This window comes from Lissotriton helveticus, chromosome 5_1 (assembly GCF_964261635.1).
Source record: "Lissotriton helveticus chromosome 5_1, aLisHel1.1, whole genome shotgun sequence".
Lineage (NCBI taxonomy): Eukaryota > Metazoa > Chordata > Amphibia > Caudata > Salamandridae > Lissotriton > Lissotriton helveticus.
The window spans coordinates 1,907,853,436-1,907,872,555 of record NC_136065.1 but is presented as its reverse complement, the minus strand read 5'-3'; the positions used below and the strand labels follow the sequence as shown (position 1 = coordinate 1,907,872,555).

Genomic DNA, 19,120 nt, shown 5'->3' with positions numbered 1-19,120 from the left:
CATGTCTATTGAACGCTGCCTTCCTCAAATCTGGGAGACACTGCCCAAAGCGCGCCCGTCTGTGGATAGCAGGAGGACTACCTCACTCCGGGTCATTACAGACACTGTCTCCAGTCCTGAACTTCTCACCCACAAACCTATGTTTCAGGTGTATTAGTCTAATTAGTTAAATGGGAGAAAAACTGCATCACCCAGCATGCACCAACATATTAATGTCGGTAATGAACTAGAGGGAGGAGGTCAAAGTAGTAGATAGTAATGTTCATATTCAACCAAAAAATGTAATCCACATTTACGCTGGTCAGGGACGCACAGAGATTTGAGGCAGACACAAGCTCATTTACTTTTGCGGCATTCTCCATACCTGTAAAATCTACTAAAGTGTTGGGATTAAGGGTGTTCAATGGCACGGCTACCCTTAGAACTTTGTAAACACTCAAACTGGTACGTTTGGGGGCATTCACAGACTCCTCGCACTCCCCTTTCTAGCCCGGAAAGGGTCAGCAATGCACTTCAACCAAGTATTGTTGCAGATCAACCCCAAATTTGGTGCTGGTGTACGCAAAGAGAGGTTTTCCAGGGGAAAATATTATGGTTTTATGGGGGGTTTTATTTTCTGTGCATTCGAACAGTGGATTCCTTTCCCCCTGTTTAGAGTTCTTACACAGGTAGAGTTCTTACACAGAACACTGTACTGCAGGATTTTAATGGAAATCAAGTAGTTTTCCATAAAACCCTGTGCAGCTTTCCATGCGGACTGCCATCGGAATTTATGAATTCTAGAAAGAAGTACAACTGCACTTGTAAGAAGATTTAAAAATCCAAGTTTTTTATGTGGAAAGCATGGGAATAAACCGGAGTGGCTCTGTTATTGGTGTATCCTGCGTTGTACAGTCTCCTCCATGTTCCCTAAACAGCCCTAAACATCACCATCCACACTAATTTAACATTGATCCTTACGAGAAACATTTTACCACGCAGTGATTTTACATTGCAACTTTTACAACGCAAACCATTACAACGCATTGTGCTGGGGGGCGCTCTAGGATAGGGAATAGATTTAATTTACTATCCAACACCTTCCCTAGTGTCCACGGGGACTGGACTTGGAATAGTAAATTAAACTATTCACTATCCAGCACCCCAAAGCGCTATGCGTTGTAATGGTATGCGTTGTAAAAACTGCGATGTAAAAGCATGCGTGGTAAAAGTATGCGTTGTAATGTCATACATCCATCCTTACGGTTAACTGCTCAGGGCATTAACAGTGGTTAATGCCCAATGACGAAGGTGTGAACTGCATGTAATTGCAGATCTTGTGAATATGGGCTGAGCTAAAAGGACAAGCAACTTTAAACGTGTGTAGTAAGGACAGAAACACGTGCCCCCTAATCTCCTCGTACAATTGCAAAAACACACAGCTACAGCCCTGGTTTGCTTCATGACCCCTCTTCACTAAGGGCACAGATAAACACGAGCTTATGTCTAGAATCTAAGCATTACGATTGGCTGAGTCAAACTCCGAATACCATGCACGGTTGCTACTAACAATTAGGTTAGTAACAGAAGTCATCAACATAGTAATTTTAAGGCTAAAGTAGTGTTTACGTCTCTGAAAGGATTGTGGACGTGCACAGCGCCAGGCAGGCCCACTTCTGAGCTCATCATAAAATAAGTGGGCGGGGCCTAGCAAGTGCCACAGGGATATTTAACGGTAAAGAGCATTACACTTCCGCCTCAGCATTAATCGTGAAAACATGGGGGGGGGGGGCACGAGGTATTTCACCATAAACGACCACTGCAACTCATTTGAGAGAGATTTTCTCTGCCAGCCTCACTGATCTAACTCAGTGTTAGTAAAATTGGGGGTTGTGGAAAACGCATTTTTATCCTATTAGAAATAGGTCACCTAAACCGCTCAATGATGCATTCATATACATAATGTGAAACTGACTGGCCCCGGCCCTTTTTAAAACAGTAGATTAATTGTGACGTATCCTACCCGCCCTCTTTTCATTGGACAGATTCTGGAAAACTCTAAAGAGGACTTACTGGGGCTATGCATCGACTGCAAGGATGCCTGAACTTACAGGGCATCTATTAAAATGCCAGTGGGTCCACACATCCTCACCGATGTGAAGCAATTTCTGCCACAGGGCTGTGTTTAAAGACACTCACTAAGACAGCACTTTCACACTTGTGTTATAAGGCACTATGGACCCCAGTACCACCCAGCTCCAAAGCGACCCACATGTAAAATCCAGTGATTGGGGGAAGTGCCTCTTCACACAAGGGCGTCCTGGGCAGTCGCCCGGGTGCCCCACGATCCTAAGTGGCCATGTAGACCAGAATTTAACACAAACTTTCTGTGAAAATGCATATTCCTGTGAGTGGCTGTGTAGGCTGTGCCCGGAGCCTACAATGTGGTTAAGGGGGTTCTAGATTGGGGTTTACAGTCTCAGCAGTGCACGGAGATCACCCATGGGCATACACTCCATCCTGCTAAGGCCGCACTTGCAAACACAGGAACCAAGGTAGACACAACCTACGCTTGTTCTCAGCATTCCCCTTCAGTTGTGCAACAGACGGTTCTAAGGATGGGAACCAAAAGAAGTGGTTTCAAAAGATGACTCTTGCTCGCCCTGGCCTGAGCTACACCAACTAGACAAGCCTTGACAATCTGAAAATCTTTTTAATGTATTTATTTTTGCATACAATAGAATTTAAAAGTAAATACAAATTTATAAATATCCAAAAGGTGGTGGTCTTGCGTTTACAAAAAAAGGAAATTAAAAAAAAATAAACTATCACAAAAATTATCCAGTGTGTAAAATAAAATGTAAATGTAGTATACTTGTAAAGCGCACAGCTGCCCCAGCAACGGGGCGTCCCGGCGCTGTATAACTCTGGGGAACCCGTCCTGGCTTTCCCTGTGGGATGGTCCCTTGCTGGGAGTCCCCAAGGTGGAGCCAGGCATCCCCGGAATTGGTGGGGCCGTTGTGGAGATTAGGCAAGCTAATGCCCAGAGTTGCCGAGTGGAACCCCTGATTAGAGTAAGCACCGAAGCGAGAATTATCGAGTCCGCTGACCAAGGTCCACGACCCTGCCGCGTCGGGAATTGAACCCTTGTCCCGGGCTGACTTCTGCTCTCAGGCCTGCCGCCTCTAACCAGTGAGCCACACTACTCCTAAAAGCAAGCAAAGAGTAGCCTACCGCCCCAGCACTGAGGTGGACTACTTTTTTTGTGGATGTGCACATGTTCAGTATCAAAATGGTGCCACTTACAGTGAACTGAGCCAATTGCTGAAGTGGGCTGACCCGTTGCCCTATACTGTAGTCTTTGTCTGAAAGTGTAATACACTTGGCCCAGCAATGAATGCACAGCGCCGACCAGAGGCCCTCAATGTATTTTATTAATCTTTATTTAGATAACATGAGGCTCCACACAGCTGAATCAGTCACATGGTCACAGCAAACAAAATGGAGGAGAGTGAACAGACAAATGCAGGACCCTTACAGAATTGCTCCACACACTCCATCATCAGCAGCTCCTCCTGGTCCTCGAACTGGCAGGTTTCAGAGACAATGGTGTTGGCCTGGAACACAGAAAAAGTTTGAGTGAATATACCAGCCTTGTTGGCCACTCTTCCTAGCCTTAGCCACAGCAGATGGCTCTTGGTGAGAAAGCCCCACCTCAGGTTGTCTCAAGATGCCAAGCTGTGACCTTGTACGGTCCATCGCCTCTTTACAATGGGATTCGACCACCCACTGGTACCCACCTCTAACAGTCTGCTAACAAGGATATTTGCCCAGGATTACAAAATTAGCCAAAAGTGAGATCTGGGATTTAAACTTCGGTTCCCTTTACCCAGATCTAGCAGTCTAGAGGGTACAAGCCGAACTTCCAGCCTACATCGTGTGACATCTGGGTTTATCTTTCTCCTCTACGATGTTACGCCGGATAAACCATCTCCCTGCCAGAGGCATGCGGTATAAAATCCTGACCTAAGCCCTCACCATAACCCTCATTTGACAACTTGAAGTTTGTGAACATTTCCAGTTCCTCAGTATACCACGATGACTATACTGCATGGACCTCAGGAGCGAAGGGTGACGAAATATTTGACTATTTTTTTTGTTTTTGATAAGGCAAGATAAACTTTACTAATTCCAATCAAGACCCCACTATAGGATCTAAAAGTCCCACTCTCTGCCAGCTGACTACTGCTATGTGCTCACATCTCCAGACTCTGCTAAATCCTAATATTGGCTATAGTGATGGATTTAGGGAGCCACATACCCCATAAGTCCCAGTACCCTCCCACCTTAACAGCTCTGGTCTTAGCATCTGGTCACTTTCCTACAGACAGGGCTCAGATGCGACAAGCCCAGCGAATATGTTGGAAGAGTGCCTTTGCAACGCACCAGGTCCAGGTCCCAGCACTCACCTCAGATCTCAGCTTCAGGTTTTCTTCCTCCAGGCCTTTCAGTTTCTGCTGCAGGGTGTCCAGTTGGAAACAGTTCTGCAGTGAGAAGGACGACTCGTTTCGCCTCAACCTGGTGGCACAAAGCAAGAAGGCAGGGTGAGAGGCCAGGCAAAGCAGATCCAGTACTGTCTACAGCATAGACAGCAGCAGGGCCATAACATGGAGAACATCAGAAACCAGCAATGCCGAAGAACACCAGAAAACAGAGAACCAAAACCAAAAGAGAGCTTTTCATTAACTGCCCGACCCCCCCTTTCTTTTCTCAACGCATCTATCTCTCGGGGCCTTGTTCAAACCGGTCTCAAGTCGGCCATAGTTTATCAAATTCTTAAAAAGCCTGGGTTAGATCCTTCCAATTTTAGGCCTATCTCCCTTCTTCCCTACTTAGGGAAGATCTTGGAGAGCCGCATTACCACCTCCCTGTCCTTATACATTGAGGATAACCATCTCTTGGCCCCCCATCAAGCGGGCTTCCGCCCGGGCCACTCGACCGAATCAGTGGTCCTGGCCGTCCTTGACGAGCTCAAGAGTAGGGCTGATTCTAATCTCCCTCAAGCCCTTGTGCTCCTTGACTTGTCCGCTGCGTTTGACACGGTCGACCACTCCAACCTTCTCGGCCGTGTCAGCGCAGCGGGCATTCGGGGCACTGCCCTCTCTTGGCTCGCCTCTTTTCTTAAAGGGCGGTCCCAGGCGGTCCACTTTTCTGGCTTTTCTGCTCCTTCCCGCCCGGTCATCTGTGGGGTTCCTCAGGGATCCTCCCTGTCCCCCCTTCTTTTCAATCTTTATATCCAACCTTTGATTCTTTCTCTTTTCAACATGGGGGTCTCCGTGTACAATTACGCGGATGACCTCCAGCTTGTGTTTGATCTTTCTTCCTCTGACTCTTTGCCTAAGTTCCATTCTTCCCTCGTTTTTATTTCTGAATGGATGAACCACAACCATCTTAAGCTCAACCTGGACAAAACGGAGTTGGTCCTGACTGGCGCCAACATCAGCCCTTGGTCAGCCGCCTTCTGGCCATCCACCTTTGGCCCTCCCCCAGTGCCGGCGGCCTCAGCAAAGACCTTGGGCATTAAAATCAGTCGGGACCTCTCCGTGCATGCCCAGGTTAGCTCAGTGGTCTCTTCTTGTTTTTTGTCCCTCCGGATTATCCGGAAAGTTTCCCGTTTTTTTTTCCCCGGATGCCCTTAAAATCATTGTGCTAGCCATGATTCTTTCACGCGTAGATTACGGGAACAGCCTTTATGTGGGAATTCCGGCCTTTGAACTTCGCCGTTTACAGGCTATTCAAAATCAAGCAGCCCGCCTTATACATCACCTCCCTAAGTTTCAGCACATCACTTCATACCTGAAATCCCTTCACTGGCTCCCCATCTGTCAGAGGTCCTTCTTTAAGATGGGCTGCCTTGCCTTTATGGCTCGAGCCCGCACTGCCCCTTGGTTCATCAATTCTCTCATCAGCCCCCACAACCCCTGCCATTCCCTCCGTTCTTCTAATCAATCCCTTCTCAATATTTCCCGATATCGAAAGACCAGAACTGGTGGCACCAGATTTTCAGTACTCGCTCCTAGTTTCTGGAACAGCCTTCCGATATCTATTAGGTCCATCTCAGCCTACTCACAATTTCGCAAGGCACTAAAAACTTTCCTTTTCTCCCAAGCGTACTCCTGCTAACCCCCTTATGGCTATCTTCTGAGCTCCTTTGTTCTAACCTCAGCGCCAGGAAGCCGCTTGGTCACAGTGCGCTCTACTAAGAACCTTCTAAACTTCAAACTTTAAACAGCACGAATACAGACAGGCATGGGGGTGCATAATAAAACTACAGCACAACAGATAAAATACCAGAAAGAAAGCAGTGGTCAAGATATTCATAGTAGAGTATCAGAAAACAGCGGTGCCACATGGATTCAAGAGGAAACAGGGCAACAGAGAGCTGCAGAGATCAGAGAAAATAAGTGGTACAGATATACAAAGCGAGGTATCAGAATGCGCAGGTGCACCATAATCCAGCCGATGGGTAACAAAAAGCATGAAAGGCTGAAAGAGTTATCAGAAAAACATAAAAGTCATAGAAACGATAAAACAGATTGTGCCACAGCAGGGCAATCTAAGAGGAAAGCATGGATAGGACAGAGATACAGGGAAAGATGCTTTCATCATTGCCAGAAACAGGGACAGACAGATGCGGAGACCAGTGCCACGAAGGGCCACTGCGAGATGCGAACGGCTATAGTGAACACCACAGAAGGTAGGCGGCGGGTACTCACGGGGTGGTGGAGCTGGAGGTGGGTTCACTCTCCTCCGTGGTGTTGGTGTAGAGGTGCAGGAGCATATCTCGGCGGGACACTTCATGCTGCAGCTGGGCGATCTGCATAGAAAAGGTATAGGAGGCGTTGGTGCAAGAACCGCCCTGAGCTCATCGCTACAGGAGAAGTGAAGAAGCGTCCACAGGGAAGACGGACCCTCATCCTGATGGAACGCGAGAGGGTGGTACACTTGACATGTGCCAGGCTCCAACCGAGAGTGCCCAGCCAGGAGGGGGGGTGGGTCTATGCAGACAAGTCCACCTGTGGGACAGGACTTCTAAAAGTGGCAACATCACATTACACACAAACAGTCCATTTTATGCATGTTCTTTCCTTTTCAGACGCCTCCTTCCCTGGATAAGAAGCCTCTCTGCTCAGCATCAGTTACAGGAAGGGCCCAGGTAGTACTCGGTAACTGCCCAAACCTTTATGTAGATTATTTTTGCACCTAGATCATTCAACTACAATTAAAAGAGGTGTGATGGAAGGTATGTATCATTCTACAATTGGCTTCAGCAGGACCTTCCTTCTTCTACTCTCTAGATTATATTAATGGAGAGTTCTTGGGACTACAGAAGAATCTTTACCCTCTGCCATAGGGAGAGGGGTGGTAGAACATCTGATGGACGTGAACGAGAGGGAGATTTTAAAGTATAGCTGCTGGTATGAAACAACAGAGACACGGACGAGCTTTTGTACATGTTCTGCGCAAGTGGATTGGTATATCCGAGGATAATCATTATGGTGCCAAGGTTTCTGAAGTAGAGTGTGTGTGTGGGGGGGGGGGTGGTATGGATGACATTCTGTGTGGCTATATGATGGGCAAAGTTTAGAATGAGGTGTTCTTATGATATATATATATATATATATATATATATATATATATACACACACACACACACACACACACACACACACACATGCACACACACACACACACACACACACAGCCTCTGCTGGGAGGCTTGACGTGCAGGACTCGCACGAACCATAGCCTCGGAGGGCACAAGGCTTCCTTCCTGGGGCCCTTTGACTTATTAACTAGCACTTGGGGTAGAGTCTAAATTATCTAAGGGAGAAGATCAAACCCCATTAGGGAGTTTGGTATGAGGAGGATCAGCCCCATCTACACGGGCCTCAACCCACGTAACACACAGCACCAAAGGCAGGCACTGGTGCAGAAATAATGAATCACAACAGCCCCAGGAGCAAGACAACCCATGACAGATTCAAAAGCGACTAAAAAAAAAAAAAAAAAAAACAGTCCGGTCTTTTCAACCCTTTCCTTGACCACTGCAAGGTTGGCGATGACCACTGAAACAAAAGAAAATCCTTCAAAATGAAACACCAACACAGTTAATATAGAAAAAGTTAACCTGTTCTATGCCACATTGTCAAACATTCATGAAAATTCAAAATGTACTGCTGATTTAAACAGCGTTTATAGATTTCTGTATTACCAACTCACGCTGACATTTTTTTCTGTTTACACCACAAACTGAATTGCACTTCGGCCTTCCAAGGTCAACCATATGTGTGCAAAGTGAGTTTACTTTCACAAGAGCGCCTTAAACGGCCACTGCTGTGATGCTGTTCTAAGGAGGAGGATAGGGTGCGCCTAGTTGGAGGACTGTCATGGCCGCCGCCAGCGCGTGCACTCACCTCCTCCTTGGCCAGCTCCACCTGCTCCTCCAGGAACTCATTGCGCTGGGTCAGGCCCCGGTTCTGTTTGAGCAGAGACTGGCCGATCCGGGCCGCCAGCTCCAGGTCGCGCTCCTTCTGCAAACACAAGATGGTAAACAGGGTCAGCTGGGAGAGAGGCAGAGGAGAGGTAAGAACCAGGCGTCGCCATGAGGCATCCAACAGCATCGGTGGACAGGACCTACAGGAAGAGGGCGCAGGCCAGTGCCTTGGAAGGATGGCACCGCAGGGGCAGAGCCATGGGCATGTCAGAGCCAGCGATGGACCACTTTATCACCAGTTCAATACTCAAGTATTGCAGGCCTGAGGTAACACTAGGAGGGAAATGTATGCCTAATTCATAAAACTGATTAATGGCAAGGGTCACGAATGTTGTTGCAACATCTGACGTTTATCCATCATGTCCTAAATGCAGCGCACACAAATGTAATAATGTCTCACTGGAGCCTAGGCGGGGCCAACAATTCCATTTGGAAACGGAGGCACAGGATGTGATGGGGCGTGCCCCGGATCACACAGTGTAATCCAGAGAGTAATGCAGGATGTGTTTCTGCTTCCAATCCAACATCTTTTCATTAGACGAGCCATTGTATAATGGCTGCCTAAATTAGTATTCCCATAATGCATTTGTGCCGGCAGCAAGTCAAAAATAAGCAATTTCAATATTTGGGGATGTTTCAAAGTCTTAGCGCACAATGGCATACATCACAGGGGGATATGAAGTCTACGGTTATCCCATCCGGGAATATTTGGGGTGCTGGACACATATTTCAGGAGGTCTCTGGCATATCAAAACCAGTCATAAAGGGAGACAGCTAGAATGTAGAATGGGAGAGAGCTGGGCATAGGGGGCAGTTCTGCCTGGAGAAGGGTCCTGGCAGCACGGACGCGTCACACGCAACCCGACAAGAAGAGTATAAAGAAACACCACAAACCTCTTCCAGCAAGTTGGTGACGGCATCGATGTCATGGTAGGTTCTGGTCACCAGGCCGACCCTCTCGGAGCACAGCACTGCGGAGAGAAGAGCACTCGCTTAGACCGCGCACACTCACTTTAGAAGGCCTGAATTATGCAGCCTGAATTCTCTGGCACTGTAGTCGTTATATGGCAAGCAAAGAAGGCCTGCATAAGCATGAAAAGTCACAGCAATGCATTTTCACCACACGGTTTTTGGCAAGCCACTGTCTGAGAGCTGCACTGGTCCGTTTATCAGTTACAAGAAATCTTTGAGGAGTTCGGTTTCCTCTTGAGGCAGGCTCCGAGGGCCTACCTGAAGAGAATGGGGGGGGGGGGATGCTAGGGGGAGGGAAGAGAATAGAGTCTGTAATGGTTATACCTTCTTATAGATTGCGAATACTTGTCCTAGCAGCAATAGCCAAATCCACAATTTTTGCAAAGGCTTACATGGCACCAAATGCCAATTATTCCCCCCAATCAATTCTAAACAGGTTGTTTGTTTTAGAGTTTTATATAGCGCGATCTACACCCAAGACATCGGTCATCAGAGCGCTTTACATGAGCACCAGTTTGGTTACATGAGGACACATTCATTTTTGCTAGGCACTGGAAGATTAAGTGATTTGCCCAGAATCACAGGATGTGGAGTTGTTGTTGCAGAGACTTGAAGCCGGTTTCCCAGCTTCGAGTCCAACCGCTCTAGCCGTAAGGCTACATCCTCTCCCCATGTGCTCGCCATAAGTGGCTATGTTGGCATGGATTCATCACCAGTCATTACGCAGGCATGACTTGGCTGTGCATACAATTTGGTATCGCCCACACTAGACGCTTTGCAACACACTGGTTCCTCCTGCAATAGAGCATTCAAAATGGCTTCCTCGGCTAGCAGCAGCACATCTCAGATAGCCTGCACACCAGTTAGAACACAATAGGAAGCCACCATAGGCCCCTCGGTGGCCATGCCCTCTACCCCTCACACCCCCATCCACAATGCTGGTGTTTCCAGCTATCAAACTGCACACCTAGTTACACTACATGCAGTGCTATTGGTAGACCCTGAAAATGCAACCAAGCCGATCAAAATAACACACCCTACACACTTAGGACTGGCCCAATGTCCTCCAGTGCCTCAATGTCCTCCAGTGCCTCAATGTCCTCCAGTGCCTCAATGTCCTCCAGTGCCTCAATGTCCTCCAGTGCCTCAATGTCCTCCAGTGCCTCAATGTCCTCCAGTGCCTCAATGTCCTCCAGTGCCTCAGGTGGCTGTGAAGATGCCACCATTTAGCTGAAATTGAATTTTCACCCCACATTTTTGCTGGAAAGCGCTCCATTTCTTGAACCATGCTCATGCATAAGTAAAGAAAAAACTTGAGTCTTGTGGCAGGAAAAACAAACTGCATCACCAGCGCATGCAATAGAAGTATTCAGAGTTCGCTACAGAGTGGCATTAGGTGTAGGGTCACTCAGCTCGCTTCATGTTGAAACTCTACATTTAGGTCTGGGTTTTGACAGTGCTTCTGTCAAACAGACCTGTTACTTACATTATACAGAGCGGGCTTTACATTAGCACTTTCCAGCAATTGACCCTCTTAAACCATCCTTTCAACCATTGGCATGAACCTTTGTCAATCATGTCTTGGCTGACCTAGGAGTATGCAACTTGTTTACAACTAATGTGCTCTCCGTGAGCTCCCTGTATGGGTGTCCTTCCAATGTGCATACGCAGGTCTTACATTAAGCCCAGAGATACTGGCTTTGCAGATGTTTGTTTACTATGTTATGTACATCTGTAAAGCGCACCGCTCGCGAGTAGATCATAGCACTACTTTCCAGGTTACACAGGGGGCACTACAAAAACAGGGATGGACAAAGTGAGGACAGGACTGGACTACTGCCTCTATTTGAGGGTGCTGCATTCATAACAGTGGATTCCACTCAACACCAAAGAGAAGAGAGTGGTCAACCACTGGGGGTCATTACTGTCAATGAAATGTGCACAGCGGCGCAGTCTCATAGGACAGGCAGCTAATGACTCGTGATTGTCTCCTAATGCAAAAAGCAAAATCTCCAAAAACGAGATGTGGAGTTTCGTGTGGATTGAGCAATATTGTTTAACGACAGCTCGGAAAACATGAGCGGAGTCTACGGACTCGGGCAGCATCTTGACAACCATCACGGACATTGCATCCAGATAGGTAAACCAAAAAACACACACACAACGGGCAGTAAATGGTCGCTAGGCCCAGTGTTCCCGGTGCAGATGTAGTGTATGTACTTGTGGACTCTGCGACAATCAAATCCCACGGCCGAGGACCATTGATTTGGGACCAACACTGATGTTTGAAGCGCCAAGAGACAATGCAGATTGTGAGGAGTGCTATAAAAAAATGCCACGCAGGAAACAGATACTTGGAAAGATGTATCCGCCGGACTCCGGTGATTACGCAGATAACCAGTGGTTTCTGCACTAAACTAAACTTGTGTGGGCTTCTTAATTTACTGGGCCGGGGACCACCCAAAAAAATCTCTGGAGTGAAACCCACGTCTGTGTCCGGTGGGAAGATGACCGTCCGGGAACAAACGCAGGGGGCAGAGGATATTGTTGAACATTGAAGCCCTGCCACTGAATAGAAGCAGGAGCCCCATTGTAAGCAGGCAGTCCACCGCCGGGGAACCAATCAAAAGGAAGTACAAAGCAGCCACGTTGAAGGCCTGCGTGGCACTGCCCGCGAACCAATGATTACAAGAGAAGCCTGAAATAAAGTTTGCTGCATCAACATGAACCTTTAACAGCAGATGCCCCGGGAGAAGAGGAGGATAATACATTATATATACAGCACGAAATGAACACGGAATTCTGTAAGTACACATCAGGACTGGAACAAATCTCTGTAGCAGGTGCTCAACCGACTGAGCAATCATACAGAATAATCCCTACCAGGTTAGGCTACTTTGGGAGAAACCGGCATTCGGAGGAAGACTTTTTTTTTTAAATGCATCTTTAAAAGGGAACATTTTCTTGTTTGTATCCCAAGTGTAACTGTTTGGGATTGCCATTTAGAACCGTGGGACCCTCCTCGTCAGTGACCCCCCCCCCCCCCTGCCACAAAGCAGTCTGCCATGAGAGTGTGAAGTTAACCCTGACCCTCAAGTCTTTTGCCCCCCATGCCGGGTCTGCTTGGATGCAGATTCAGAGCGCTTTGCATGCCAAGGGGTCATTGAATAAAAACTGCGTAACTGCCCGTCCTGGGCCTCGCCCCACGGGAACTGGAAGTTCCAGCTGCAGTGACAAAGCCGAGCCACCAAAAACCCAAAACGGCTGCATTCTCATGCTAATGCCGGGCGCCTCGGGGTGGGGGCTAATGGCCGGGTACCTGACGAGGTGCAAGTCCGCACGTGCACTCCAGCCTGACAAAGGCAACCCTTGACCCCCGACCTCAGGCTGAGCAGGACACCGCACCGCCACGAAAGCAAGCCTAAATATCTAAGAGTTTGAGACCGAGATTAGGCATGCCAATTAAATCCGTACACATTTTAACAGTGCAAAAATGTTGTTGAGGGAGGGGCGTCGGGGAGAAGATTTAGAAGCCTGTGGTTTTTACATACAGGCCCAAAACAGGCCAAGGGTCTTAGGGGGAGGCATTGGAAATTCCAGGGCAGTGACATGGCTATGTATGAGAAGGAAAAGGGTCTGCTTTGTTGGGAAGTAGCAAGATAAACAGAAATGCGGGCATTGCTTCTGCCTCACTTGAGACATTGCGTCATATCCGGTTGGAGAGCAGGTAAGTAAACTTGCTATAAAAATAATCTCGTATAGTTTGTAAGACGAAGGGCCTGCACCGGAGAATACTAAGAAGAAGAGTACAGAAGCCTCATTAACCATCACTTCCGGGTGAGCAGGAAACTACATCTCTAAATAATGTCTCGACATTACATATACGATGGAGCAGGTGAGCTAAGGCCAGGGAAGTGAGCCAAGAGCGTTGGCGACAAAACAACAGACCGGGGAGGGCACAGACCAGTGAGAGCACAGACCAGCCTGGGGTGGCAGACTGGACCCGCCGCGATATCCCCGTGCCGAGGGCTACGCGTGCTGAGCGGCATGCACCCGGTCATGGGTGGAGTTGAACTTGCTTCACCCTCTTTATCAAAACTTAATTGGTAATTCATTGCGTCATAATGTAGCCCTTTGCCCGCTCATGTAGAGATGGTGGCACGCACAAGCCTCTATTGCCAGTGTGCTGGCACAGGCTTCAGGCGCTCTCTTTCGCAGCAATGCCAGCTCCAGCGGTGCCCTAGGACAACAAGCCTGTCCTACTACCAGCGGTAGAACTGAGGCCTCCTGGAAAGATCCAGAGAGGGTGATGCAGAGAGGGACATTGGCACCCACTGGCACAGGCGCTTTGGACTTCAGTTAGACTTCATGCGGGCGAGAGCATCTTCGGAGGGCATCTGTGTGACACAGCAGAACTGCGTTGAGACTGTCTCAGTGGAAACAAAGGCTGGCTGGAAGGAGGCCCACCCAGCTGAAGCCCCACTGGAGGCAGAGATCTGCGAGAGGGAGGCAGAGGTGCCCTGGGGGTCTCACCCAGCTGCAGGCACACTGAAGACAGCGGTGCCCTGGGGGGGGGTCCTACCCAGCTGGAGGCACAGTCCCGCACGACGGTGGTCGAGCTCCACCAGGGGTCCCACCCAGCTGAGGCCTGAGCCTCGTTTCAGCCCAACACTCACTGGAAGGAGCCACAGCAAACAGAGATTCTACTCAGCAGCAGCAGGAACACCAGGAGAGGCAGATGAGCCCCTGGAAGAGACCCTCGGAGGTCCTTCCCTGCTGGAGCCACACCGGAGAAAAGATCTCACACGATGGAGGTCGAGATTCAGAATAATCCTACCTAGGTGAAGCCCGAGGCCCACTGAAGGCCGATCCTTACTGAAGGTCCTACCCAGGAGACAGAGCCCACTGCGAAGGGGCAGAGTTAGGGAGAGGGCTCTTTGCCCATGTGAAGGCCGAATCCCCACATTGAGGGTTAATGAAAGTAGTACAGGGTCCGAGCATCACAGGCGACAGCACCTCCCTAGGCCGATTACGAGGCCTGCCCCCCACCTGCGGAGGTGAGGATGAGCTACACAAAGTCAAAGCCAGAGTTGTATCCGGGATTAAAGGCCAATCATTGTCAGGCATCCTTAAAACCAACCCTGTAACCAGGTTAACTAGTCCACCTTCACCCTTCACCCTCATATACTGAAACCCAGTCCTGTAACCAGGACACCAGATGACCCTTTACCAAACCCTCAAAATAAAGGTTGTGATAAGCAGAAGTCTGCCCTCCTCAAGACTGCCTAAAACCCAAAGCTGTAACCAGGACACATCACCAAGTGTACTCAAATTCAAAGTTTTAACCTTCACCTACACACACAAACCTAAAGCTTGAAGTGGAGTGAGAAGCTGCCAAGAATTGGGTTTCCGAGGATAAGAGACATACATCGTCATTTTTTTAAAAATGCATTTGTTTAAAGGAGTTTTATATAGCGCAAACAAGACCACAGAGGGTGTCAGAGCGCTTTACACATTGGTAGTTCCAAAGGTACACAAAATAGTGACAGTAGCACATACCAGACCAGAAAAGGACAAACATCGATCATATCATAACATTTCAATAAAGACAAAAGTACGAAAGCGAGTCCTAGGGTAAAACTGGAGATCTAGACAGAAATGTCTCCATCAGAACCTCTTTAACTTTCTTATGAAGGAAGCTGTAGATAATACCACAATCGAACAGGACAAGGACAAAACCGATAACACTCATAGCAGTTCACTAAAGACAAGAGTCAGATAGCGAGTCCTAGGGTGGGCTGGGGAACTCGCTCAGAAATGTCTTCATCTGTATCTATTCAACTTCCCTTTTGAAATGTAGAGTTTTGAGGGTCAAGCATGCAATTTAGTATGTATCCTTGCCTCACACAGGAGCCAATTTAGAGTTTTAACTCAGGCAAGATGTGATGATAACGTTTGGAGCCTGTAATGAGCCTTGCAGCTGAATTGAGAGAGGCCTTAAGTGGCACCATCTTCAATCTCGAAAGTTCACATAGGGTTGCGCTACGATAATCCAGTTTAGAGATCACTAATGCTTGCACCGCAGTCTTGAGGTCGTTGTGGGGTAGGAATGGTTTTATTTTCCTTAGCATGGTCAACTGGAAGTTCGCTCCTTTGGTGGGAGCACCAATGTGTTTCTGCTTGTTCGGATGTTTATCCAGCATTATTCCAAGAGAGCTCGTAGAATCAATTATATTTGGAGTGCAGTTGAGGGCTGTAAGCTGATGCACCCATTTTGCAGTGGCTGGGGGCTGTTTGTCTAGGGCAAAGAGGAGGAAATCTGTTTTGAGATAATTCAATTTCAGATGATTGCGTGTCAGCCAACTTTGCGTTTCCTGAAGTACGGAGTTGAGAGACCTGCTGTCCTCTGGGGAGGAGACTTTCAGGTACAGTTGAGTGTCATCAGCACACATGTGATAATGTATGTTGGACAATATCAGAATTTCTGATAGAGGCTCCAAGAATAGATTGAGGAGAGTGGGTGAAAGTGTGGACCCCTAAGGTTCATGGCTCAAACCTGAGACCTTCCCCAGGGCATAAGGCAGGGACAACCAGATACAAGGCTAACCCAATAAGGATTAATAAATTCACTGCACAGTACCTAGCACAAGACACACAGTTTGACATGCCCTTAAATTCAGTAAACCACTTATGACCAGAGTCTTCAATCTGGACTAGATGCCCACTGACCACCATTCCCATAAGGGAAACATTGAAGGCTGGGCTACTTTCAAAGTTGGGGAGCACCATGAGCCCCTCCTCAATTACAGCCCCCGAGTATCCCCAGAGACTTCGTCCAGCCGAACCGTGCCCGAAGCCTGCACGGGCAAGCGATCAATGAGGAACTCGCCCATCCCATCGCCGTGTCTGGATACCTAGAGGAATGGTGTGTATGAATATTTTTTTTAAACACTCCTTCCAGAAAATGAGTCTCGAGCAGCCTATGTGCACCATTGACTGCCAGGGTCAAGGCTGGTCGAACAGAGATCGTACCCCAATTATATCCAATTAGGGTCATCGTCCCTTGATGAGAAGACAGGGCCGTGGGTACACGCTCATGAAGCAGACAGACGCTTGGGAAGGAGGCGGGCATGCTGCGCTAAGCCCGATGCAGTAAACACTGCGGACGTGCAGAGCTGCACGCGTGGAGACCGTCCCGGGCACATCAGATGCCAGTGTATCAAGGGCGGAGGGCGGGTGCTTTGCCTCATATATGGTGACTCTTGGAGAAGAACTGTGGATCTGAAGGCTTTGTACTCAATAAGGGCACCTGCCTAGGAAGTCACCCTCCGTCTGAACACCTTATGGGCTCGTTGGATTGCCGGACCACCCACCAAACACTTTGTGTCGGTCAGCCACAGTGACTCCTGCTCACCCCTTACTACGCCACAGTCCACGATGGAGCACATGGCCATCATCTTATCGTAAGGCAGGTTTCTCCTCCTTTGCATCCACTAACAAATGACTTCTCAAGCACCGCCATGAGCCCTCCTGGGGTGTCAAGTAAAGGCACCGAGGAGTCCGGTACGTTCTGCTGACATTAGACCAGTTAATGCACTGCTCTGTCATTTCAGGCCCCTTTCGTGATCCTCCATCACAGATTATGGCTGCAACAGAATTAACATCTACCCTAGGCTGCAACCACGGCTGCAGGTTGGTCAGTTTGCCAGTGCCATGAATTGAAATGCAGAGAGCGCCCCATTGGTCGACGCCAGACCTGACCAACTCCGCAACCCTCTCAGTGGCTCTTATATTGTAAATAAAAATTATTGCCATATCCACGACTGTAACATGCCCAGGACACCTCGAGGTCCAGGGCAATGGAATTATTTAGAAGACAGATTTGAGTAGGGCATGGCGGGGGAGGGCCCCCGCTTCTAGTGTTCGGATTGGGGAGTACACTCAGTCATTTTAATAAGGTCTTGATCAAGAGACAGGTCGCTTCAGGACACTGTGGGTGCCCGGGATTCGAAATATAAACGGACAGTAAAATTTGCTCCCAGGAGCAGGAAAGCTGGACCTCTGGGGACACTGTAGGACTTTTCAAACTTTAATCACAATAATAACCACTATGCTGTCAGGCTTGGCAGTCCTGAGCAATTGTGGCACGTTAGAGAAAGATGTGGTAGCAACCACGCTGGCTCCCAAAAGGTACCTCTGGCCCCCGATTGGGTCTTAATAACCGATTTTACCACTGGAGCCGGCTTTCAGCGCGTACTCAGATCGAGGCTCCTTTGTGATGCACGCCCATGGCTTCCTTCCCACTGCTGCACCTGCGTGCGTACGTGCTCCAGGTCGCGAGGAAGACTTCTCTATAGAAGCATCATGGCCGCTCCCCTGCCCCCAGCCATCATCTGCACACCTGCCTTATCACTCCAGATTTGACCCGGCAGAGCCCCAAGCACCTTCTTCGAAGCCCTACCTGTCCGAACATGAACAGGCGCGTGGAGGGGCAGGGGCTCCAGTCCACAAGGCGTCTATATACAGAAGGCAGGTAATGGGACGCACAATCCGATTCAAAGAGCCGAAAACGTGGTATGGTACACCCAGAGGTACCCATCTTGGCTCCCACGAATAACCCCGTCTTTGACCCCAGGCTAAGACATCTGAAGGCATTTAGGGGCCTTGAGCAAGCGAATTTAGGGGAGGGGCTGTACAGGACAGCTTTGAATGTATGGTCCAGTTTCAGCTCTTTCATGCCTTCTTTGTCCAGGTCATTGAGTGTGCACGGGCACACTCATCCAAATTCTAAATGTGTTTACAGCGGATATTCAGGGACAGTGATGTGCGTTTGCAATAGTGTAACAGTAGCAGCTCACTAATATTACTGCAGAGAATCTGTGACGTCCTCTCACGTGAGTTTCTTTTTTGATCTACAAGAAACATTTTATGGATGTTGCATGAAATACAACATTTCTCAGCAAAATGTCTGTAATAGACCCACATCTGTAATAGACCCACATAAAAAAAATAATAATAAAGGAAAACGATATTTAAAACAAGTTGTTTAAGAAGCGTTACCACGATCACTAGTACAAGACTGTTTGCAGAACAGAGATGGCTATATCAGGGGTACCCCTGGGAGGGCGCCCACTTTGCCCATGCCTCAAAACGTCTCTGCTGTACATACTACGAGCACACTAGAGGGCGTGTATGGTTGTGTTGCCGAGAAAGGCCATGCTATGGCCTCCTAACGTCTAGTAGTTCTAGGCCTGCCATTCTCATGTCAACATAGTGGGGCCGGGGCAGAGCCAGCCACGTGGCTCACAAGCCTACATTGAGGGATACGTGAAGCACAGCACATCAGGCAGGGCCTGGCCTCAGTCCAGGCGGCGGCGGCGATCACACTGTGCAAGAAATTCTAGGGAATTCTGCACAACAACTTAAACAAACAAATCAGTTCACCCGCTGGTGCCACCGAAACCAGGCATATCGTCCGCGGGTGGCACCGCCCTGGCTGGCAGGAGACCAGATCTCCGAACAGTGCAGCCCCGCCTGGGGTGGGACACGCAGAGTCGCAGACAGCCTGCACGTGCACATAACACTGCGGCTCATGGGTGGAAGCAGAGAGAG

General features: G+C 48.6%; 1 protein-coding gene across 2 annotated transcripts in view; it reads right to left on the bottom strand.

The window, feature by feature from the left end:
• Window positions 1-19,120, bottom strand: part of HAP1 (huntingtin associated protein 1) — a 231,064-nt gene that overhangs the window by 21,241 nt on the left and 190,703 nt on the right. For both annotated transcript variants that reach the window (XM_078645451.1, XM_078645452.1), the window contains 5 exons: window positions 9,431-9,507; window positions 8,457-8,573; window positions 6,756-6,856; window positions 4,449-4,557; window positions 3,518-3,596 (listed from right to left, as the gene is read on the bottom strand). In XM_078645451.1, the coding sequence (XP_078501577.1) occupies window positions 3,518-3,596; window positions 4,449-4,557; window positions 6,756-6,856; window positions 8,457-8,573; window positions 9,431-9,507 (483 nt within the window). The remainder of the gene's footprint in view (window positions 1-3,517; window positions 3,597-4,448; window positions 4,558-6,755; window positions 6,857-8,456; window positions 8,574-9,430; window positions 9,508-19,120) is intronic.